The following is a 24,510-nucleotide window of genomic DNA, read 5'->3' as shown; positions in this document are numbered from 1 at the left end:
GCCTTGAGAAGTGTTTCATCTAGAACGCATTTCTTTCTTCTTCCTTTTCCTTCCCTTCGTTTCAGTATGATGATCCCTGGAAATGCTGCAGGTGTGGCCAAGCAGTTCCTCCGTTGTGTGTTCCATCAGCTGGCTCCCAATGGCATCTTCCCTCAGCTCTTCCAGAGCAATATTAAAGGTAATGTGTGGTATCTGAGTGCATTTCTGACCCTTTCAGTTACCTCCGTATGGACAGCCAGTGCAAAAATGTCTTTCAAATTTCAGATGGAAGCTTTTTACGGACCTTGGCCACGTCTCTTATGGACTTCAGTGAGCTGAGCTCCATTGCTGCTCTGAGCCAGCTGTTAGAGGTATGTTGACAACCAGCTCTGTTAATGGTGCTAGTTTTATTAGCATTATCAAGCATATTAGATAATTTCTCCTCATTCATTAAGAGTTCAAACTTGCGTCACCTAAAGCAATGCAAAGTTTTGTTTTGTCCTTCCTGGAAGCAGGATTAAACTGTCCTCACAGTTTTCCTTGTGGGTTTTGCTCTCACTGATAGGTTGGTGTGTCTTTTTTTTTTTTTTTTTTTTCTTTTTCCTTAGACCACCTCCTGGATCTGTCCTACACATTGGTAGTGTGGGCCATCCCTTCCCCTAGCACTATTTTCGGTTTGCAGGAACATTTTTGCTTCTCCCTCTCTGCTGTATCTGATGGCATTTTCTTTAAATAGTCCGAAGATTTATTGCCTACCTTTCACTGACTGCCTCCTGTGTACTTGGCTTGTTTCTACTGTAACTTTTATCCTCCCACTTGCACTAGTCACTTGCATGTATCCTGCTCTTCCAAGAGCATGGTGGTTGCTTCATACAAAGATACTGACATCACTTTAAAACTGCTTATATCTTTCCAGGCCTGATCCTAGTACAAAAGCCAAAAAAGCATACATGGTCTGCTGAACATTAATGAACATATCTTGTTGAAAACTGTTCAAAGGAAAACATGGGCAATCCCCTGATGAATACTTTATGAGTTCAGCTTTTTTTTTTACTACTATTCCAGTCTAAGGAGGTTATGAGTTAGGACTCTACTTATAACATTTTTGGCTCAAAATAATTTGGTCAGTACTTAAGGAACTGAAATAGACTTAACTGTCACAGACACAGTTCAAATTGCTGGCATAAAATTTTATCTGTAGCCTTATAGAAGAGGTAAGTAGTATTTTGTCTGAACAAATTAACCTCAGCATTTCCAAATACTGTTTAAGGGCCCTTTTGTGCACATGTCCATTTGTTTATAGTTCTTGTTTTGTTTCCCAGGGTTTAAACAACAAAAAGAATTTACCAGCAGGGGGTGCGATGCTACGCTGTTTGGAAAATATTGCTACCTTTATGGAAGCCTTGCCAATGGATTCACCCAGCAACCTCTGGACCACAATTAGTAATCAGTTTCAGACCTTCCTTACTAAACTCCCTTGTGTTTTGCCGCTTAAGGTATGATGTATGGACATCTGAAACGAGCTATACTGCCATTGGTCAGGATATACCAAACAGTGGGAAAGCTGTGAAAGAGAAATCAGAGCGGATTGTTATGAATATTTTCTAATGTTTTGACTAATGTTTCCAGAGGACTGGATTTATTGTATATCGATCCATCCCTTTAATTATGTTTTCCATGGGTAATGATAAAAACTCTGACCAGAGTACTCTTCACCTCTTTGTTGGCTTTTTTCATCTGTACTTTCTATGCCCTGTCTTTGTCAGATTAGAATACTGCATTTGAGAGAATCAGCATTTTGGCAATGAAAGTCCATCTTGTTTTAACTATCAAAAGAAAATAAAACTCCCGAGGAGAGCAACACCACCTAATTAATTTGCTAAAAGTACACGATAGTCAGACAGGCAGAGAGAACTGAGACTACTGGGAACTGAGCCTAGCCTGTTTGGCTGACCGGGTTGTAGTTCTGGCTGTAATCAGAATATAGTTGCAGAAACTGAATCTAGAAGAACTGGGCTCTGATTTCTGAGTCCTCCTCCTAATCTTATCTCCTAATGTGTGTATTTCCAGATGTCTTTTCAGTAAACACAGCAAAAACTTATTCTGAGTCTTTCCAGTAAACATGGGATTCTGATGCCCTTATTCTGATGCCTTTATTCTGACTTTATTTCCTATGGCGTGTATGAGCCCAGTGGAAATTTCTTCTGTGCAAAGCAGTGTTGCTCAGCCTGAGCTGAGGAATCCAAAATCTAACTTTGTGACTTATAACATTGTCTTTTAAATTGGCTGTCACCACCAAATTACATGAATAATAGTAAATTCCTTGGCACTACTATGCAATAGTCAGATCTTGAAACCTCTTTAGGCTTTGGTAAATTGAGGCACTATCCTGCAACACTTACTAAGCCAAACAGGCAAAAGCCATTCCCTTTGCGTACTAGCCACCCCAATCTGTTGTATCTCATCTAATTGAAATAAATAAAGAGAAATACATTGAATCTTAATAGTTCCAGCTGCATGTCTGCCATTCACGGAACGTTTAGATGGAGTGTTTACCTTTTTTCCCTTTTATTCATGGGAGGCTTGCTCCTGAATTTCCCATCTCCTGTTCTTTCCTCTAGGGTCATAAATGACTCTTGGCTGTTCTAGATGTTTACAGCAGGGAAGAGGCAAGACAGCAGATAGACCTTGAAAAGTCCCATTCACTGCTGCCACCTGTGTGATTTACTCAGGGGAAAAGTCAATTATACCATAAGGAATGACTTTAGAGGGGCACCTGGAGCAGCTATTGCCAGGCGGCTTTGTGATGTTATGGGATACTCATTGCAGCCCTGTCTTGGGTTGTGAGGGAAAACTTCATAGCCCAGGGCAACCACAGAAATATAAAATGAGGTAGATGGTGTGTACATCCTGCTAACTCACTCTTTTTTGTCCGCTCTCTTTTTTTTTTTCTCCAAACCAGTTTTATTACAGTGAAAATATATTTCTAGGAAATTTTTGTCATAAAAGGTATAAAGTTGGCTTTTCTAAACTAGCCCTTTAGTGAAATTTTCTGATCTCAAGGCCTATGCTGTAGTGTGTTACCACTGAAGGAGTATGATTGTGTATTCAGAAATAAGCCAGTTTTGGCAAAGTAAAGATCAATCATCAGGGATCATTTTTTAGATGTCACCTATAACTTCTTCTTAGCTGCTACCACTAAAAGCAAGACATGTACAGAAAGGTACTAACTCTGGGTTTTTTCTTTTTTTCTTTTCTTTTCTTTCCTGCCTTGAAATATGTTCACAGTGTTCTTTAGATTCTAGTTTAAGAATCATGATTTGCTTGTTGAAGATATCTACCACTAGTGCCACCAGGGTAAGTTCCAAGAAGAGAAAACTGTTGCCTCAGATTTAGCCAGCCTGTGCCGTTCTATGAATGTGGTGTTATCCCCTAGCTAGGAAAGTATTCTATATAAGCATAAAATTGTGCAGTCCGACACCCTTTGGAGTATGAAAAGAGCTTACAAATCTAGGTTACAGTAAAGTGTGGGTGAGATTACGTTCCTGTGTGGGTGTGAATTTATATCTTCTTAAAGATTTGATAGTCTCTTTTTTCCCTTTTTTCTTCCTCCTCTTTTCTTTTGAAAAAATAATAAAAATAGTAATGAACTTCCTTAGAAGTTCTGCAGTACAATTCCACTGAGGTCAGTGAGATTTTTCTGCATAAACACAATAGAATCTCTTATATCTTGTAAACACTGTGTCAGAGGGGAAACTATTTTCTGATGCTTTGCTTCTAATTTCTCATACAAGCATGAAGGCAAATGCTAGATAGAATAGCCATTGAGTGCAACAGTGTAAATCCCAGCAAGACAGCCTCTGAGATAAAAATAATGCTGTTCCTTTCAGGCGTTTCAGAGTTGAATGCATTTTGTTTTGCTGAGCAACAGGTTACTGATTTCTCTAAATCATGTCATTGCAGAGTCTTCTGGAGCCTTTTTCAAAGTTACTAAGCTTTGTAATTCAGAATGCTGTCTTCACTCTGGCCTACCTGGTGGAACTGTGTGGTTTGTGCTACCGAGCATTCACTAAGGTAAAAATAAGACTATGCCTACTTCTAGGGATAACGGAAATAGGACAGACAAAGTCCTACTTCCCTCAAGTAATATGTTTGTAAGTTAAGATTAAATCAGTGTCAGGTTTCAGGTGTGTCAACAGTTTTAATGTAGTTTGGCTAATCAAGTAGTGATTTTGATTCAGTGCCTTTTATTAATACTGAGTTTCACATTTACACTATAGACACAGATAAAGGGGACCTGCCGAAAACATTGCTTAGAAAAGTATTTTGGTGTGATTTCATGACCTGGAATTTTTTTTCTCTTGAAGAGATGATGCCTGGTATTCATGCGTGACTTGAAATGTCTATACAGTCGTATCTTTCCTAGTGCACAAGTTTAGCCTCATAACTTGTGCAGTAAAAGCTTAAATATTTCTGGTAATGCCTTTGAGAGCACAGCTGTTAGGGAGGGCAACAGATAGCTAAGTGAAGTGGAAGACTCCAAGTCAGGAGCTTCCCAGATTAGATCCTCTTTCATCCTGTATTAGGTATCTCACTTCGGTGTGCATGGCTGTAAGCTGCGTAGAAAAGAGAGTAAGTATGTGTGTACCTTTAAAAAATTTGTAAGATTTCTGGGTGAAAGCTGTGTGTACAAATAACACTCAGTTAACACTCAAGTTCATTTTGTAGCTATTGGTGAGAAGTTAAACAACAAAATCTACAAAAACCAATCAGACCTTTCACTCAGGCCCTGTATGCTCCATTATGTAGATTGTTAAGGTACTGAACAAAAATGTTGCTTCAACTGCTAAAGTGCACAGTTTTCCATCCTCAGTACATTGTCAAAACAGTAATTAATCGTCAGGAAACATTCTCTCATAAGTAGCTACATTATTTTCCATATTGATAATGGACAACTGGAACATGTGTTGCTTCAGTCTTGGTAAGACAAAGTATCGCTGGACAAACAGTGAAGAAGAAATGATAAAAGCAACGAAACTAGCACAAAAACTGCACCACAAGAAAATAAGTAAAACTTTTACTGGATGTAATAGTTTGAAGCATTAAATAGAAACTAACAGTATGTTTAATTACAGCAAGCAAATGCTACCAGATCTATAGTTAAGGCTTTGGGCAAGGCAAAGTGAGAAAAATCAAGTCCAACATGTTTTTTTTTTCATTGAAACAAAAAATGTGCCATTTAAAACTGAAGCAAAAATACTCCTCTTGCATTCGTGGTCTGATAAGACTATTTCACATATGCCTGCTAAAGCAAATTGTGAAATACAGAAATAAAACAGTTTTACTTCCCTCATGCTCTACAGTTTTGGTTATTTCAAAAAAAATTTATTAAGCCCCTGGTATCATGCGTTTCTTGCTTGCTTCCTGGTTCAATGTTCTGTTAATATATTGCATACTTAATTGCACACAGGAAGCTTGGATTATAGTGCTTGGTAAAATCTCCTACTTGATTTAGTTTAATACAACCTGGTGACTCAGAAATGGAATCATTAGTGAATGGTCTGCAATTCATAGCCACAAAATGCTTAATTTAGTGGAACTCCACACTACATTATCTTTGTTATTTCTGAAAGCTTATAATGGTTTTGCATTAGAAATATCAAATTGATGACTGCTGTTAGGAAAGAATATCCATTGTGATGCCTGTGTTTCTCTACAGTGGAAATCACTGTAGCCAAGTAAGAGTGTTGTTTGTGATAGAATACCACATAGAAGTGAACTCCAGAAGGAAAATAATTTGTAACCATTGAAACTATTCAGATTTAATTACTTGTTTTGCAACTTTGAATGTGCTGGCTGGAACAAACCACCAGCTTTCAGCTAAGTGGTGGAGGATCCTTGTGTTTTCAAAGACCAAGCTACTCTGACATGCACTTTGTAGAGGTCATGCTGTACAACCACTCCAAATCTTATTTTATCTCCAAAGTTTTCCTAATATCCTGTGGCAGGAATATCTCAGTTTCTCTTGTCTTGGAGCCTGAAGACTCACATCAGTCTGATATTTCCTTGTCTGAGTTTCTGTTCCAGGTCAGTAATTTGATTTTTCTCAGAGCCTTTAGAACTCTCAGTTGAGAGTAGCATCTCTTCTGTGGATTGTAGTAATCTTTAATTTTCCTTTCAAGTATCTTAAGGTCAGAAATGGACACTCTTTGGCTTTGCTGTCTCTTACAGCTTGAACCTAAACTTAACCTTTGGCTAGCATTCTGTTGACCCTTATTAAGTAAATCGGAATGCCACTGCATTGGACATGACATGATTTTGCTATTTAATTTCTTTAAAGAATATTGAAGTGGCTGTTCTTCAGTATTTGTGATTTGCTACTACTCTACCGTAGTAGCAGCAAAGATAAAATAAAGAATTTTGCTTTATACTGGCTTACTTGGAGGATCACATACCACTGCATTGAAGAACCAAATATACTATTCTTATTACTAAACTACTTATTTAGTAGTTTCACGCTCTACACATAGACCTCTGGCAAGTCACTGTTTGGAGGTTGGAAGGCATTTTTTTATAGAGTTGTAGACACTTGAGAGGGTTAATTTAGTTGAACAGAGGCTAAAGAGGTTGTATTCTTGACTCTTTGGTGCCAGGTTTACACATGTGACTCCCCTGGACTTCATTCTCATGGAACTAGTACCCATTCACAGTGTTGTGGCAGAGTATAAAGTTCTTAAATATGTATAAACACAGTTTATACATATTTATCACCAGCAGAATGACAAGAATAAGTAGACTTCAAGAGGAAGGGTACTCTGGGCTATTGACTTCAGTGCCATCACTCTTGATTTACAGTGCAGGAAGCAAGAGGTCAGATGCCAAAAAACCATTTTGCTTGATTTTGCTTCTCCCCTCTGCATTGCATGTACTTAACAAACATTAAGAGTTTAGATTGTGAGACAGGACACTTCTTTAAGAAAGAGGGTAGCTCAGTGTTGTATTATCCTTAGAGCCAAGGAAAGCTGGGATTCATGAAGCTTATGTTTCCTTCCCCGTGTTCTGACAAAGCAATCCAGTATGGTCTAATTACGTCCTGTGTAGCATAGGTGTTAATCTGTAAAATAGCTGAATGCTTCTGAAAGAATTTTACCTCTCTTCTTTTCCAGTATGTGCAGGCTGCTGTAGTGAGTTACTAATAGGAACTTCTGTCCAGTGTTTTGCAGGATGTGGTTGTCAGCTGTCTGAGCATGGAACTGCATTATGTGTGTCTTAAGACTGTGAAAGCATGTGACAGTTGGAAGGTGTCGCAGCACTCTCCAAACTATCAAGCTGCAACAAGGTCTTTTACCATCTCATACCAGCATACTCTTCATGCCAGTCCATTTGCTGCCTTCTCCTCATCTTTCCCCACCCAGGGCACGTGTTCTCTCTTCTCTGCTTCTTCCTCCTCTCTCTCCATTGGCTGCCCCACCACTGAACAGCACCAGCCACAGCTGCCCCTTATCTACATCAGCCAACCCACCGCCCCTGAAGCCAGCCCACAGATGTATGTTGTCAATGATAACTAACCCACCTTCATTCCTCTACAGGAAGGTTCACTCTTGTGGGTGAATTCTAGCCAAGTAATCAGGGTCTATTTGCACCTCGAGTATTGTGCTCTGTTCTGGTTCCACATTCCCAGTCAGAATATAGTAGAATTGGAGAAAGTTCAGATAATGGTAACAAGAATGATCAGATAGTGGGAAGAGTTCCACATACAGAGCAGCTAAATTAGGGCTCTTCAGTCTGAAACAACTGATGGGAATGTGAGAGAGGTCACAAGTGACCCAGGCAGGGATGGGTAATTTCTTGCCTTTCCAGTACAAGAACAAGAACATAGCGAGACTGTAGGAACCAGTGGCAAAGCAAGTAAAGGGGAGTGGTTCTTCAACAGTGTGTGAGTCCTTGCCAAGTACTATGGGTACTAAAAGTTGACATGCATCCAGGATGTCAATGGACACATACATGGAAAAGAAATCCACTGAGAGATATGAATTACACAGAAACCATTCTGAGCTCAGAAGTTGCCTGAGCTGAAAATGGTGGCTAGGAGAGCAGTAGTGGAGTTATACATGCTTGCCTTGTTTTTATTCTTCCTTTTGCATCTGGCCTTGTTGGAGATAAGTTACTGAGGACATTTGTTCTGGTCTGACCTCTCCTGGTTATTATATTGTGTTATTCTTACCAGAGCACCACTCACACATGTGGGATGTGTGACTTTTGAGCACTTCTACCCTCAGATAATGGTTTCATAATACAGCTGAACTGGTCCAATGTTTGCTGCTCCCATAAGGGAATGATTTATTTATTGTTTTAAGTTTAATTTTGAAGTGTTAGCTTCCTGTGAGTTTAGCTGTCTAGACTGCAGCAATGTAGTCACACAAGGACCACTGCAGTTTGGAGCTGATTCCATCAGCTAAATGTGTTATCTGTCCTTACATTCCATGTAATTGAAGATCAAACTAGGAGCTTGAAGTAAGTTCTCTTGATTCACAGGCTGTCATCATAACATCCGTGAAAGACATACCATTCTGTTGTTTTGGCACCTTTTCCCAAATCAGGGACTGATATTTAAAATCTGTTTTCATTAAAAGGTATGTGGGTGTTGTGGGAGACACAGTGTTGCTATAAGCTTTGTTCGGCAGTATGCTGGGCAGATACAACGTGGTGACCTTAGCTTTCTGAGGAGGAATGCTGGTGACTGGCTTCTTGGACTGCTGCAACCAAAGCTTACTCTCACTTCCAGCTATTCATCGCCTCCAACTCCTTCCTTTGTAGCTGCACTTGCTACTGTGTTCAGCTGGATGTGGCCTTCAAACTGACCCTCACTAACTAAACCTCCCAAGACTTCTCTGAGGAAGAGGCAAACTTTATTATCCCATTTTATAGATGTCATAGAGGAACAGAGGCCCTGGCTGAGTGAAATGTTCCACACATTTAACTTAAGTGAGCAGTCAAGTGCCTGAGATTTACAAGATGGACGATACTAGGCTTTAAATCTTAAGCACACTTTGGATATGCTATCTTATTTAGACAACATTATTTCATCTCTAATGGTCATTTGAAAGTGTACGTCTTCCTGCTGATCAAAATTCTTGACTTTTTGTTCCACATTTTTATCTTATCATCCAAAGTCAGAGAATGTCAAAGTAAGATGTGTAACAGGCTCGTCTTATCTCTGGTACCTCCTTGCTGTCTCAGCTCTACAGCTCTATTCTTAGGCTTCTGTGTTCTAATCTCCATTGGCTGGTTTTCCCCTGTGTTTTAAAATGTTTCTGTTGTAGCAGCTGTAGCCAAGATGGTTTTTATTGTGTGAGTGGAAAAGTACTGCTACTTTAATAATACTTGCGCAAGCTGTCTTAGTGCAAGCACCCTTATTTTAAGGGGAGTGACAACAGAAAAAGAAGTATGGTAAAATGTAGACTTGTTCTGACAGGTTTAATGAAAGAATAATGCTAAATACTATTGCCAGTTTTGTTCTCCTGTGTCAATCCTTAACTGCTTTCCCCTTTTCCCTTTATATGGAACTACGTAGTGAAAACTACACTGCATGCCTAAACTCTTTTATAACATCTATCTATATTTCACAGGCATAATATTGAAATATTGGATATAGTGCCTGATACAAAGTCAAAAGAGAATCACCCTCACTGATGTCTGTTCAATCAAGTCTGTAGGATTACATAAACAATGAATGATGTCTACTTTTTTCAAGACAGGAGAAACCAGTACACTGTTGTAACTTTTTTATTCTCAAACTTAGATAAAAAGTATCTTTATGGTTTACTAGTGGGTGTCAATGAATTTCAGGACATTCATAATTCTCTGTTTTCCTGTTATAGGAAAGGGACAAATTCTACTTGACGCGCAGTGTCATATTGGAGTTACTGCAGGCACTCAAGTTAAAGTCACCCTTACCAGACATGAATCTGCTGCTGTTGGTGCAGGTACAGGAGACTCTTATGTAATTCTCATACCGATCCTGTCTCAGCCCAAATTCAGGGTGGGGTACAGATGGGGGGTGGAGGCAAATCCAACATGGTTGCAGAAAGTACCAGCAATGTCAGGGGAAGCAAGAATTTTTTGAATCAAAACCCAGTTACACTTGTAACCATAGGTGCATACCTTTAGATTCCCATACTAAAATTTATGAAACTAAACTGGGAATCCACATTTCCCAAGGTGATAATGACCTGTGCATCATTGCTGATGTATTGAGGATCATAGAATATATCCTGAGTTGGAAGGGACCCATAAGTATCGAGTCCATTGAGCTTCATACCATGTCTCAACCTGCCCCAGGTGCTTGTCTTCATATCATAGCTCCGAAACTGGTGAGCAGTTTGTGTGGGAAGGAGGTGCTAGCTGATCATGGGCCAGAACTCAGTTTCTGTCTATTTAGGCAGGCAGTAAGCTGTCACCAGTCCCTGCAGACCTTTCTCTCTAAACATGGAATTTTCCAGCAAAGAATACATAGACAGTATTTCTGTTCCTTTCATTCTGTGAATTGCTGAGGTAGGAGTTAAGCTAGCTTTTTCATAGGAGAGTCTGAGTAAGATACAAACTTGTGAAAAATCTTTCTGCCTCCAACATGCCAAGTGTGGCACTGTCTGGCACTGTTTCAAGCCTGTCCTTGAAAAACAGTTTACTGAAGTCCATCAGTTTTAATCGCAGGTAGCGGGCTTTCATTGTTTACAATGATCTAACCATTACATATGTTTAGTAGCTATAAATGACAGGGGACCAGCATAACAGCACTCCATAAGGTTCAAGCAAGATGTTCGTTATGTAGACCATTCATAACGCTCCCAGCGTCACAGCTCCATTCACTCTTTCCCCTCTCATTATGGTGTCAAAGTGTCAAAGGTTCATAGAGCTTACTATGGGCTCGCTTTCTTTTGAGCACTGGTACATTACTCATAGTAAATAAGTGGTTGCCAGTTGACAGAGAAATAATACTGACAGGTGAAATTATATAGCAGTTAGGATAACTCTGAAAACAATTACAATGCCATCAGTGTTAGGGGAAAAAGTTGGCGTGGGGAAGAATAACACTTCAGGGTCTTTATTTTGATAGTAAAAAAAATTTAGTCTAAAAAGCTGAAATTAGCATTCTTTTTTAATTTTTTTTTTTTTTTTTTAAAGCCCAGAATACTTCTTTTTTTGGTTGCAGTCAAGACCATCAACAAAAAACACCAGCCTCTTTTCTGGCTTACAGCTGGTGATGCAGATTGATACCATGTGCATCACTGTTTGTTGAATTGAACTGACTTTTATTTTTATTACAAAATCAGTTTTTCTGCCTAGCTCCATTGTATAGCTTAGTCCCATGGCTGCCCCAAAGGGTGACAGTCCCACAGTCTAGTCAATCCTGAACTCTTCATTTGAGAATGCGAACATGCCAGATGAGTTTTGGCAGTGGGATTTAGCTGGTAAACACTTGTCCTTCACATTGAGCCAATTGCCTGATAGACACAGTAAGCAAAATTCTCTCTTACATCATCTCGTAAAGATAAAATGATAATTGCTTGGTTTTCCTCCTAGCATTGTTCCCATACGCTGTATTCACTTTGGGATGTATTCATACCTTAACAGCACCTAATGTGGATATAAATGTCTTTTATGATGTCTCTCTTTCAGAGGCTGATGAAGTGATTCATATTTCCTGCTATCCAAAGCAGCCAGCTTCTGTTTTTATGCAGTCAATGGTAAAGAATAGGGGTTGTATTCAGTCCATCTGCTATCGATGCCTACTGGAGGCATGATGACTACTTCTCCCATTGATTGTGTAAATTGGCAGCCCTTGGTAGTATGTGGTCTGAATCATTCAACAGCCTCTTGAATTTAAATACTGCAATAACCATTAAGCCCATCTTAAGCAGCATTGTAATTTAAGAAACCTAATAGTAAAAAACCCCATATCTTTCTGCTTATTTTTATTTTCTTTGCTGTCATTAATAGAATGAAGGGATTGGTTCACCTCTTTACCACACAAAGCTACTACAATATTGATTCAGATTGCATGGTTTTGAATCCATGAAGCTATAGCACAGTTAATACAGCACCAAACGGAAATGGTTTTAATTTCCAGGACAGTCATGTCTCCACGGACATGTTAGCCTGTATACAAGATTCTATACAGACAGTGCACACAGAACACAGTCAAAATGTTCGAGATAATAAAGGAGCTAGGAGCCCTTTAATTTAATGATAGATCAGTCGTAGGCTGGCTAACAAAGGAATTCCTAGGAATGTACATTTGACACCCGCATGCATCCAGATTACATAGTGCCGTCAGTGTCACTGGTGACATCAGTGCTAAGATGAGACTTAACTTTATCGCACTTTACAAAGAATGAGAATTTTAACCAGATCACCCCCATTATTGCACAGATGTCCTGAATGATAAAGGGTACGGAAAGGCTGTCTCCTTAATTTGTCCTAGCACATGAAAGCCATCAAGTACGTGCTGCTGTTCCATGGGTTTCCATAGGAACTGCTTCTTCACCCAGCATTTTTTTCCCAGGATTTTTCTCCTGCTCACATTTCACCAGCACACATCTTCAGGATTTCCATTACTTAAAATTATATTAGTGTCTCATTAAGATTTGCTTGTTCAGCTAGGCTCTAAGGTTCAGTATATCTGATCTGTTTTGTTTAGATGGCTCCTTTTTTAGGCCAGATCTTCAGCTAATGTAAATCAGTGTATGCCTAGTGGTTCCACTTGTGTTTCTGTGAAGATCTGATCTACTAATTACTGAATGGAAGGATTTAAAGTTACATATAATACATTTATAAGAATATATATTTTAATGTGGTGGTTTGACCTTGGCTGGGTGCCAGGTGCCCACCAAGCTGCTCTATCACTCCTCTTAGCAGAGCATAGAGGGGAGAAAATAAGATGGAAAAAAACCCTCATAGATCAAGGTGGAGGCAGTTTAATAAAGCAATGACAAGGTTGCACACGGAAGCAAGGAAAACAGTTATTCTTTACTTCCCATCAGCAGATGATGTTCAGCCACTTCCCAGGAAGCAGGGCTTCAGTATGCATAATGGTTGCTCTGGAAAACAACCGTTGTAAATAATGGATGTCCTCCCTTCCTTCTCCTTTCTCTTAGCTTTTATAGCTGGTCAGATGTCATATGGTGTGGAATATCCCACTGGTCCCTTTGGGTCAGGTGTCCTGGCTGTGTCCTCTCCTAAGATCTTGCCCACCCCAGCCTACTGGGGTGGGGGTTGGAGGGGAAGGTGGGGGAGATGGCCTTGATGCCGTGCAAGCACTGCTCAGCAGTGGCCAAAACTCTGGTGTGTTATCACCACCCTTCTAGCTACCAGTACAAGCACAGCACTGTGGGGGCTGATGTGGGGAAAATTAGCTCCATGGTGGCCAGATCTGATAGATTTTAAAAATCTGGTTATGAATGGAGGTGTAATACAGAAAATTATGGTATATAGGTAATTCACTACTGTCAGCAGACACTCCCATTTAGAAATTATTTTGCATCTGTATCTCAACAGACAATGCTAATAAAAAGCATGGCAATTATTTGCCCCGTTTTTCGTCTTATTGCAGGATGGGGGTATTTTCCTTTCCTTTCTTCTTTACATATGGCATTAAATCTCTTGCCAGTGATGTCTTAATATATTATAGTATTTGTAGATGGAGACAACATAAGTGACAGTGAATTGGACTGGAAATGTAAGAAATTTTTCATTTTGAGTTTGGTTTCCCCATCCTCTTTTGACTGCATTGCAACTTTTGGAAGGATCCTTGGAACTGGCAGTCTGATAATGAGAAAGATAAACTAAACAAGGCCTAATTTTTTGTTAGACATGGATTAGACTTTGTCAGATTGGGTTATATAACAGATATTAATTTTAAACTCCTCTGTACCGATGTAGAAAGCTTATGGAAGGCCAGTAGAGCTTGCTTGAACTGCGGCTTCTTATTATTGCTCTTAAGAGAAAATGTTGCCTGAAATAAATTACGTTTGTCTTTGGCAAGGTTTTTTGGTTGACTTATATGTTAAGTGCTGTACAATGTTTGTAGCAGTGCACTGAACTCACTGTTGGATGCTATATATACACTGAGTCAGATATTTCAGGGTATTATGGTCCTTTTTTGCAACTGATGTCGTACAAGGGAACCAACCCTAACCTACACACAAACGGTTAAGTGAGAAATCCTTCATACAGGAAAAGAACATACCTGTTGTCCAGCAGACCCAGTGTCAACATTGCTCTTTCTGAGATAGGGTGCAGTAGTAGAAAATGTCATCTATTTGCCTAAGTCCATTGATGGTCTTTCTTTTAAAAGAGAAGTGGAGTCATGGCTGCTGTGTGAAGTAAGACTGAACTGCCTTTACTGGATTGATACAGCCCATAACCCAGGCACCAGGCCTTCTCAACTGAAATATGAGTTAGATTACTGTTTTCTTTCCATTTGACTTATTCTGGTGTAAAATAAATTCTAACCAGAAGAAGAATCAACTGAAGCCAGGCCTGTTTTTGAGGATACTTGATTAGATTACTAATCTAAACTCAGGTATGTCTTTCTGGTATTTATCCCAGAGAACAGACACTCTTCATCAAAACATAGGTTAAGTAGTCTTGGTGGACAGTCTGAGTTCAGATTAAGTCTGTCATTGAAAGGTAAAGTGTGTGGAAGTGTGAGAGTAAATTCTAGGTCTGTAAAGAATATTTGGAAATACTTTCAAGAGCGGTCAGTCATTGAGAGTACTGCTAACACACATGCATCAGACAACTGTAAAATATATTGTGTAGTCAGTATCTGTCTCAATTTGTGAAGGTACCATGATGTTAATTTTCAAGAAAGAAGATTAAGGCTCAGATGTTAGTCTAACTTCTTTTCTCTCTGCTGTTTCTTAGAATGTTGCATTGCATCACTTATGGACAGAAATTTCTCAAGTGCAAATACAGTATTAGGACAACAAGTTTAGGAACAAGCAAATAATTTCCAAGATGTCTAATGCGTGAATGAAGCTTATGATAATTAAATAACAGTATTAGCAGGTCTAACATATGAATGATGTATACATCAGAGATTTTGGGTCAAGGGATCTGGAGATAAGAAAAAAAAAAGGCAAGGAAAGTAAAAGCATAACAAAACCAATTAGAAAGATTCTACTGTAACAGGATGATACTGACCTCTCAGAAACAGCTTCTATTTTTGTAGCCTTGTGGTCTGTATTATGCAGAAGTTATACCACACTATACCAGGATGTTCTCAACTTCAATATTGTTCATATAATTCATCATTGTAGAACTTCAGTGACAGTATTGTAATGTCACAGTGAAGAATGGTGTGCTGCCTTGCCATCCACTGTCATGATTTACTCTGTAATGAAAGAGTAACATTTGATATATGCAAGGAATAGCAAAGATGTATATTTTTACTCATAAAGAAAGGCTGATTTATTATATAATATTCTTCAAATTGCTTCTGCACAGCATATATGTGTTAATTAAGGACATTAAAGTCACATGTTTTTTCATTAAAATTAGCTCATTTATAATGGTGTGTTAAGTAGGTTGTTTATAAAGAAAGAGAGCTCTAAAGGCAAATTACCATGAATAAAAGCAAGAAGAGATCTGAAGTGATTTTAATAAAGTCATGAATAAACTATTAATGTCTTCAGGTTCTTCCAAAAATAATGAAAAAATAACTTTTCTTTAATTTCTTCTTAGTTTGTTTGTGCAGATGCTGGAACAAAACTAGCTGAGTCTACAATCTTGCATAAACAGATGATTGCCTCTATGCCTGGTGTAAGTACTGAGTGAATCAAACTCCATCTCTTAGTTTTGGTTTTTAAAAAATGTATCTTATTCAGCTTGTTTTCCTTCATTGTAATGTTCTTTTTATTTTTTTTCTGGTTGTCAAGGTGTATTGCAGGCAGAGGTTGAGATTCTTCTTCCTTTTTATTAATGCTGGAAAAGTTCTGAATTTGATATATCTTCCTTTTCTTTCACTGATCATCTTTAGTCAAGTAACTGACTTTAGTTGGAGCCTGTACGCAAGAAGACAGCATGTGAGGAACAGACCAGCTGAATGCCTCAAAAAGTGGAACAGGGAGGAAAGCTACAAGCTATTGGCTCCATTCTGACAAAAGATTGTCCAGTTAATGAAGGGAGTTAACAGTATTTTTCTGGACATTCATTATATCCTGCTGATGACTGTAGCTAAATTACCAGTACTCATAATTGCCTAGGTGCTGGATATGCACCTGGTGAATATGTGAGGAAGTAGCACAGTTGGAGGTCTTGTTCCATGACACATGTGACTGAGTACCCAAACAGATGAGGGTTAGCTCAGGTCTGCTCCACAAGCTGAGGAAGGCTCGTTTCCCTTTATTTGTGTGTCTGTCAGCTTTAGGGATGACCTTATAGGATCTTTCCCATATATCTTCTGAATTTTGTGATTTTTTTTTTTAAAAGCAAATCTTCAATAATACCTTCCCTCCCAACAGAATATTTTAGTTTATACTTGCTTTAGATAGAGTAACTTTGGTGTTACAAGGTATGATAGGAAAGTGGTCGTTTCAGAAGAAATCGTAGAGAATCAGGCTGCGTGCTGCTTGAATGAATTGTAACAGATGGCTGGAGAGAAGTCTTCTGCAACTGAGTATTATTTTCAGAGGTCTGAGTATAGTATCTTGTATAATTCTGTTATTCAATATTTTAGAACCCATGTGGAATCCGTAGTTCCACATAAACTGGATGGAGGATATGCTGACGGGGCTGCCAGTGACCTTGTTTTACTGGTTGTTATGCTGTCGAGGCAACTGACAGGCGTTTGAAATAGCATTTGAAAAGCCAGAAGGTGGCATAGTTCGACACCGTGTAGATTGATATTAATACACAAAAATGGGAAGCACCCAGGTCAGTTGCTCAAAGTAGAATGGTAACAGTTTTTCAAACTTCAGACACTAAAACTCAATTGTGGCTTAATAATTTTGTGATCACAACTAAATCTGGTTCATTTGTATACTCAGATAGTGTAATTGGCTTCCGTGCTTCAAAGTGTAGGTAATGAAACGGAGGTCAAAGAGTGGTTTTCCCCTGTAAACTTCATTGTAATGACTTGCCCTGAGCCTGTGGCTTCAGATACAGTAGTTTTTGGTAGCTTCAAAAAGATATCTAATTTGATAATTCCATCACTTAGTCTCAACTAAGCATTGCTTAAGTTAAGCATTGCTTTTACTTGGCCCCTAAGAATGAAGCATTCGTAGTTCTTGAATTCAGCTAGCATTATCTTCACCTCAGACTATTAACATGTAAACAGAAGTTTATATGATACCTAGTGGGTCAATTGTATCACCTTTTAGAAGTTTCCCTCCAGGGTTCTTTGGTCTGGTCAAAGCCTTTATTTAATCTGACAGCTTTGTTCAGTTGACTGCTTTGCACACCTTGGGCGCATGTACTAGCTGAAGGCCAGATTCTCATTTCTCACTGTGTTTTAGGAAAAGGATTGTGAATATTTGTACTGTGGGAGTACAAGCACCACATTAAGTCCCTTTGTTTTCCCTTTGAGGTTGTTCTTGCTCTGGCACAGATCACTTCTCAATGTGTACACCTTTTTGATCAATCTGGAGCAGTTCATGAAGGATTTCATTTATCCCTTGTTGTCCTTGCCTCCCCTTTTGAAAACTGAAGCTAGCATAGGTGCTATTAGAGTCATGTATTTTGAATGATTTTGCTTCAGGAAAAAAAGAAGTAACTCTTAAATTTCAGTGGTTTTCATTTTACTGATGTTTATACATAAAATACCTGAGGCCAGTCATTTAAACTGTTTTTCCCTCATTGTTAATGTGAACATAAGGGCATCTGTGCCTGTGACTGAATTTTTGTTCACTGGGATTGTAGCTGATTGGTCCCACTTGCAGTAGTGCTCAGCTGCTTGAAGAACTGAGTTAAACTCTTGTTGACTTTTTAAGACTGATTCTGGACCCCTGTAAAGTTCAGGATAATCTGACAAGGATATTCTTGAAAGTTTCATCAGTTAATCTTTTTTTGCTGTCACAGATAAGAGTATTTTATGATGCATGAAGAAGCTGCAGTGACTGGGCTATCTTTTTATACTATCATCAGATAAGAGGGCATATTACAGTGAGAAGAAAACCCTCAAAGAGTACCACCTATTCCTAATTAAAGTAATCTAATTAAAAAGTGAAATAGAGAATTTGAGGCAGACAATCTGTGTTCTGGTGAACAAGAAACAAAGACAAAAACATGAATATTCCAAACCTGGGCTTTAACTTATTTCTTTTATGTTCTAGTGTGGAACAGCAGCAATGGAGTGCATGAGGCAATATGTTGGGGAAGTGCTGGATTTCATTGCAGATATGCATACCTTAACCAAATTAAAGGTTGGTTCTGGACCTACATTGATCTAAAACATATGTACTTTTTAAACAAAAATATGTTTTCTCTAATGAACCTGCCTGGAAGAAATGGTTGGAAGTCTTTGAGGATGACTGAAGGTTTTATTTCTTTATTTTTAAAAAAAATGTTAGTACTGTTATAGATTAGACATTTCTGGGGAATCAGTAAAAAGTAGCTTATGCAGTGTTGGAATGGGGGCTTATTCAGATATAGTGAGCACACAATAAAAACGCAGGCTTGTGTTTTTCTGAAATGTTGGTGATAAGCTAATGTCATACCAAAACCGCTGTGAGAAGTAGTTGCATTTAATATAATCCATGGAAACATAAAAGTCCTTGCCTGTACAACTAGTTGCACTCTTCTGGAGGAATTCCATGTCTGTTATATACACAGACACTTAAGTTAGTTGTAAGTTCAGAGGTTATTAAAATGCAGTAATTGACCTAAAAAAAAAGAAAAAGGTGTGTGTGTGTCCTTTTTCCTATGGATGCTGTGGAGTTCATTGTCAGGTTATATTATGTTGAGGTGGGGAAAACTAAGTACTTCTTATTTCTGTAGTCCAAACCTTTTTGGTTTCTCTTCATTACTTTGAGTCAAATTGTAAGAGGAGCAATAGGAAAATATTTCTGTCAACATAAAATATTATATTTAGGAATGAATTTCATGAAAATGTCCTGGTAATAATTACCTGATCAAAACCTGGAATTTCTGTGTCATAGGGGAAGCCAGTATCTATTAAATTTCCTGCAAAATGGAAATTCTTTATGATGTTTTAAAAAAGAACTAGGCTAATTAACATTGCTGCTATATAATAGGAAATAATAGAAGTCTAGCTGTTTCAATTGCTAGCAAAGTAGTATCTATTGTTAATAGCTTAGATAAATAATTAATGTAATATTTCAACTAATATACCAGTAGTAGTCATAATGTTGTGGAGGGGGCAGTATTTGTTCTATTTAGCGTAACACTATCCCATTAGGTAGTTTTATTGTACCATCTGAAGCTGAGTACTAAGTGAGCACTGAGCTGGAGGTGAAAGTTTGGTGGTTAAAATCCTCCTTTTTGTAGAGGGAAAACACCTGTCTTACAGTGGAACCAAATGCCACTTTTCTATGCCAGGTGAAGTTAGAGCGTGTCCTTTTGCGTTACACACCGGTACTCTGCACAAGGGTGGATTTCCTTCAGCGCGTAAAATGGAGGCAGAGGTGTGACTAGGTCTTGATGATTCTAACTTCTGCAAAGCTGGCAAGACAAACGAATGCTGTGGGAGTGCAGCAGAGGGACTGTTGCAGATACGGAGGAGAATCTGTGCTGTCAAAGATGCAGCCAGTTGTGAAGTCTAGCAGTAGAGTTTTAACCCTTGTGCACCAGCAACTCAATGATCCAAGGGGAGTTCGTCAACTGAAAGAGGTCATTTCATCACTGGGCACAGTCAAGTAGCTGGCAAGCTGCTTTTATGTGATCTAAAGCTCAGTTGACAGGTACAGAAAAACAGTGCTGTCCTGTTCTGGCTAGTATGAATCATATTGCCATTACTTACATGCCTGGTCTTTGGTGTATGTGGTCTAGGGAAGTTCTCTGACCAAGGTCTTGCATTTTTTTCTAAGCTCAAGAGTCACTGTGCTTTTATAACATGGGGTGCATCAGCTATTAAAGGTTTTTGATGGTCTGTTTTCCTGATAAATCAGTGTAGTGTTTCCCTGAAAGGGCCCCTCTACTACTTCACTAGTTCTCAGCTGAAAGTTACTGGAAATGCACTGCAGTGTTTCATGCCACAGGTTCACACAGGCATTGTGGCAGGCAAGACAGAATCAATGATAACCTGTAATTATGAATTTCAATACTGGAGTTAATTTGTGGAGCAATGAAATGAGTACTTTTACCCTACTAGTTTCTCACACAGTGACTTTCTCACTGTCCCCCTGCTCCTTCCACCCCACTTCATACTCCAGAGGGGATACTTTATTGTAAGTTAATAATACTACAGAGGAAGAAGAATTCCCAACTAAACTGAAACTCATCTCTTGACACTTGCAGTAACCTTGTTTTACTGGACAGAATATCCCCTTTATTAAGTTCTTACCATGTTGGCCATATGCCCTGAATCCCATTGAGTTTAAGAAAACCCCAAAACTTTATTAAGGGAAGAAGCCTTTTTTGCTGGAGTAGAAATTTACTTCAGAGCACAGACTAATAAATCATTTCAGATGAAATGGATTGCCTTCACAGTCTATTCTTTAAAGTTATTCACCTGTTTCTTTTACAGTTCAGAATAGGTAGGCAAATGAATCATAAATGAGGGAGAGAGACATCTGGTTTGCCAGTTCCACAAGAAAACATGAACTTATCTTAAACCAGGAGTGGGGAATATTTATTTATAAATACTTGCAGGTCTCTTTTCTCCTGTGTGAAATGTTTCTGGAGAAAGCTGTCTGCCATTTGCACTATTTCTTTCTGCCCCATTTCTCCCTTGAACTGTAATCTGGTTTTCAGAAGTGCTCTTACAATGCTGAAGTCTGATAAGATGATAATTTCTTAAGCTCAGTAGGACTATTTATTTTTTAAAATGTTATACATGGATATAAGTAGGACATGAACTAAAAATTTACCCAGTTCTTCACCTTTATGTTTTGAAATTAGACAAGAAGCTTCCCAAATGCGTAGTCTGGCCATTTAAAACTAAATCAGAACCAAATGGTCTACAATGTCATGTTGGTTTGATTTAGCTGTGTAATACAGTAATCTGAGAACAAGATAAACGTAACAGGGGAGTCAAATACAACACTAATTTTATGTACTGTAAAGAATAAGCTTTGGCTGTCTTTGGGAAATGAAAAGGCAGATCTTACTTAACCAGATCAGATAAACTTGTTCTGTAGTTCCAACATAGTTGGGAAAATATTTGTAAGCCTTTCTAAGTTTACAACAGTCAGAACTTTAAAGAAATCATCAACATCTAGATTGACATTCTTGTAAGCTCGTTTAATATATTTACTTATGTTACTTATGTTTTATTGATGAAGGTATTTCTCAGAAGTGAGTCCTAAGAATATAGAGTTGTACAGTTTCTTACTACAAGTATGTATTATTGACTGCATCTGGACTACCAAACTAACCCAAAGTATACTATATAATTTATATGACCAGTAACAATCCCAACAGCAAAAGTTTAATCTTGTTTTTTAAATTTTGAAATTTCTACTTTCTGTAGAAATTCAGTAAACAGAAATAGTTAGTTGTTTCTTCATTTCCAATATCTCATTTTGCATGTCTGAGAATAGTTTATTTGAAAGAGGTTAATTAATTTGTCCTGAATATCAGCAACTACTGCATTATAAAAAAGATATAAATGTTAATTCTCAAGGTAATCACATTCCAGTTTATTGTTTCTGTTCAGTTTATTATCTTTTTTCCTTTGGGACAACATTTTAATTGTTAAAACTCAGCAACATTTTACTTAAAAAATTCCATTTTTGAATTTTCCATTCAAATTTTTGAAGAAGTATAATGTATCTGCCTGCATGCCTGTCTATCCTTTTTATCTGGCTCTGTTAGATATTCATGATGGTACTGGTTTTTATTTTCCTCTTGAAAGAGACTTCAAGTAGGTGATTTCTGAGAGTGTAAGTTGCTGGGGTCAGATACTTATCTGTTACAAAATATTATTTGTCTTGTTATAATAATTTAGTAACTGATGACCTGGATTTTCTTGTGCAAAGCATATGGCTGTCCTTTAAGCAAGGAAAAACACTCAGCATGTGTTTTGTTAGTCTAGTAACAAAAGTAATGCAAAATTAGCTTAATTAGAAATACAGAAGTATCTTAAGAAGCACCAATGAAACATTCCTTAGAGCTGACAAAGCAGGATGATAAATTATCTTTCCAGGCATAAATATTTGCGTGTTTCTTGATAAAAGGTTTAGCTCTTTTATTTCCAGGGCTTAAAGGCATTTGTAGCAGTTGAATAGTGCAACATAGTCACACTGCCAATGAATGAGTGACAGCTTATTTCTGTACATGTAAATGGAATATTGCACAGGGAAGGCATTTCCTGCCCATATGCTGTCTTGTTAAGATGTTAGATTCTTTCATCTTCACTTAAGCTGTCTGGATGTGCAATTGTTAGTTTGTATTCATCAGCTGTTGCGTTGGCTGATACAAAAGGTGCCTATACATTCTGCACAATTAGTGTTTTGTGGGAGCTCTTGAAAACGTGGCTCTCCATGGAAAGATCTACATCATAAAGCTGTTACTAAAATAGGAACTGGAGATTTTAAAAAAATATATTTCTGATTTTTGTTCTGTAGTTTTGTAGACACAGTTAGAGAAGAGAATTTCTTCTTCAGTTTCCTTCCTGAGAAAGGAATTGAAGGGAAATGAAATACAATATACTGTTGCTTGCAAGAACTTGTTCCAGTGAAGTACTCTTTTCAGGTAGGAAATCAGATCTTTACCTTGCAGAGTCACATGAAGACTTGTTCTCAGCCACTGCATGAAGACACGTTTGGTGGACATCTGAAAGTTGGTTTAGCTCAGATTGCTGCTATGGAAATCACACGGGGAAACCATAGAGACAACAAAGCTGTGATCCGATACTTGCCTTGGCTTTACCATCCTCCTTCTGCAATGCAACAAGGGTAAGAATACTTTTCCACCAAAAGGAATACTAAAATGAGTTAGAAATCTTCACAAAATTCTGTGTTTATTGCCAGATTCCATAGACAAGACCTGCAGTAGGAAATGGTGGATGTGGGACACTGGAAACAGCTGGTCAGCAGCTCCCTGGTCCCCATCCGAGGAGTTCATCAATGTGTTATTTAAAGTACATGCCAAAGGGACAGTGGAGGTAACTCCACTGGCTTGACTGGAGTTACCCTGGAAATTAACTTGATTCTGGATCTAGATACAGACAGTGAAAAGCACACAGGTACTTGATCAGTCCTAGAATTACAGAAAATATGTTGGGAATTGAGAATACAGTGGTTCTCTACACTATGCTTCATATACTTAAAGTTAGATGAGAGAAATCCTGCTCTTCGAGACATGTTTTTTATCCCTTTTCAGTGTGAGAAATCCTAATCTGCAGTGTTTTATCTTCAGAAAGAAGGGAGAGACTGTCCCTTGTCTTACAGTGACAGCAAACAAAATGTTTTGAATGTAGACCATTGTGGGACTGTGTTTCAAGAAACCTGTATTCTTGTCCCAGCTTTGTCCCAGACTTTGCCCCAGGATTCTTAGGCTAAGTTCTAAGCTGCTAAGGCTCCAGTCCTGTAGATATATCTGCATGTACTTTCATATAGGGCATATCTAGTTTTGGAAATACGACATTATCATCTCCTTGCACTTTAGTTTCTTATATGTAAAAGAAGGACTATGTGTTCTCAATTGAAGGCGGTGAACTCCTTTGAGACCCTATAGGTACTTGAGGAAGAGCATCATAGCGGAATCTACTTAAAAAAATAATGTAATGCCTCTCTGGTGCTATGAGTCCTTGACAGTGACGTCAAATCAGAAATTAAAAACAGTAGTGAGAGTGGTCTATTAAGTAGTGATTATTGATTGAAAACAAATCCCCCCCCCCCCCTTCTATCTATGAATTCAAATGAGTATGTAATATGAAGTTGGTAGCAGCAAGGGGACAGATAGGATGACAGCAGAAAAGTGTTATTCCTTTTTAGATTATATAAGCACGTATATATTTTTTTTTTTTACAATCAGACATTGCACTAGATAGTGGATGAATCCTTAAGTGTTACAAAAAAGCATAGTCCCTGCCCTCAAAAGTCCAAATGTCCAAGGAGAGGCTAAGGAAAAGAGAAACTAACTCCACTTTACCAATGGAGAAGTGGAACACGGTGGAGATAAGGCATGGCACCTGCCTCGGAGCTTGCTGTGGAATGGAGAACCTTCTGCCGTTGCCCTGTCAGCTGTGTGCTGTCTCGGGGGAGCTGAGAGGAGCATTTCTGCTTGGTTAGCCTTTCCCATCTGATGGTTTCTGTTGAAAAATCACTGCATATGGAACCAGTGAATCTGTGGATGTTTTAGCCTTTTATAGAGACTGTTTCTTAGACCCACAAAATATGTTCTGTT

The 24,510-nt window shown here is 38.4% G+C and overlaps 1 protein-coding gene and 1 long non-coding RNA gene across 12 annotated transcripts in view; one reads left to right on the top strand and one right to left on the bottom strand.

Annotated features, from left to right (window-relative positions):
* UNC79 (unc-79 homolog, NALCN channel complex subunit) overlaps positions 1–24,510 on the top strand; it is a 116,781-nt gene that overhangs the window by 81,042 nt on the left and 11,229 nt on the right. For 7 of the 8 annotated variants that reach the window (XM_040601659.1, XM_040601656.1, XM_040601655.1 and 4 more), the window contains 9 exons: positions 66–178; positions 265–350; positions 1,302–1,475; positions 3,268–3,336; positions 3,943–4,053; positions 9,861–9,965; positions 15,727–15,804; positions 18,315–18,404; positions 22,882–23,057. In XM_040601659.1, coding sequence (XP_040457593.1) covers positions 66–178; positions 265–350; positions 1,302–1,475; positions 3,268–3,336; positions 3,943–4,053; positions 9,861–9,965; positions 15,727–15,804; positions 18,315–18,404; positions 22,882–23,057 — 1,002 coding nt within the window. The remainder of the gene's footprint in view (positions 1–65; positions 179–264; positions 351–1,301; positions 1,476–3,267; positions 3,337–3,942; positions 4,054–9,860; positions 9,966–15,726; positions 15,805–18,314; positions 18,405–22,881; positions 23,058–24,510) is intronic. The other variant, XM_040601657.1, reaches the window with a different exon arrangement.
* Positions 1–24,510, bottom strand: part of LOC121091638 — a 74,640-nt gene that overhangs the window by 47,778 nt on the left and 2,352 nt on the right. For 3 of the 4 annotated variants that reach the window (XR_005828984.1, XR_005828986.1, XR_005828987.1), the window contains exon 2: positions 15,187–15,376. This is a non-coding gene — a long non-coding RNA (uncharacterized LOC121091638). Of the gene's footprint in view, positions 1–15,186; positions 15,377–22,874; positions 22,959–24,510 lie in introns of those variants that run through there. The other variant, XR_005828985.1, reaches the window with a different exon arrangement.

The sequence above is a fragment of the Falco naumanni genome, chromosome 7 (assembly GCF_017639655.2).
Source record: "Falco naumanni isolate bFalNau1 chromosome 7, bFalNau1.pat, whole genome shotgun sequence".
Classification (NCBI taxonomy): domain Eukaryota; kingdom Metazoa; phylum Chordata; class Aves; order Falconiformes; family Falconidae; genus Falco; species Falco naumanni.
Note: the sequence above shows the minus strand (reverse complement) of the source record. Positions and strands in the feature narration are given on the sequence as shown.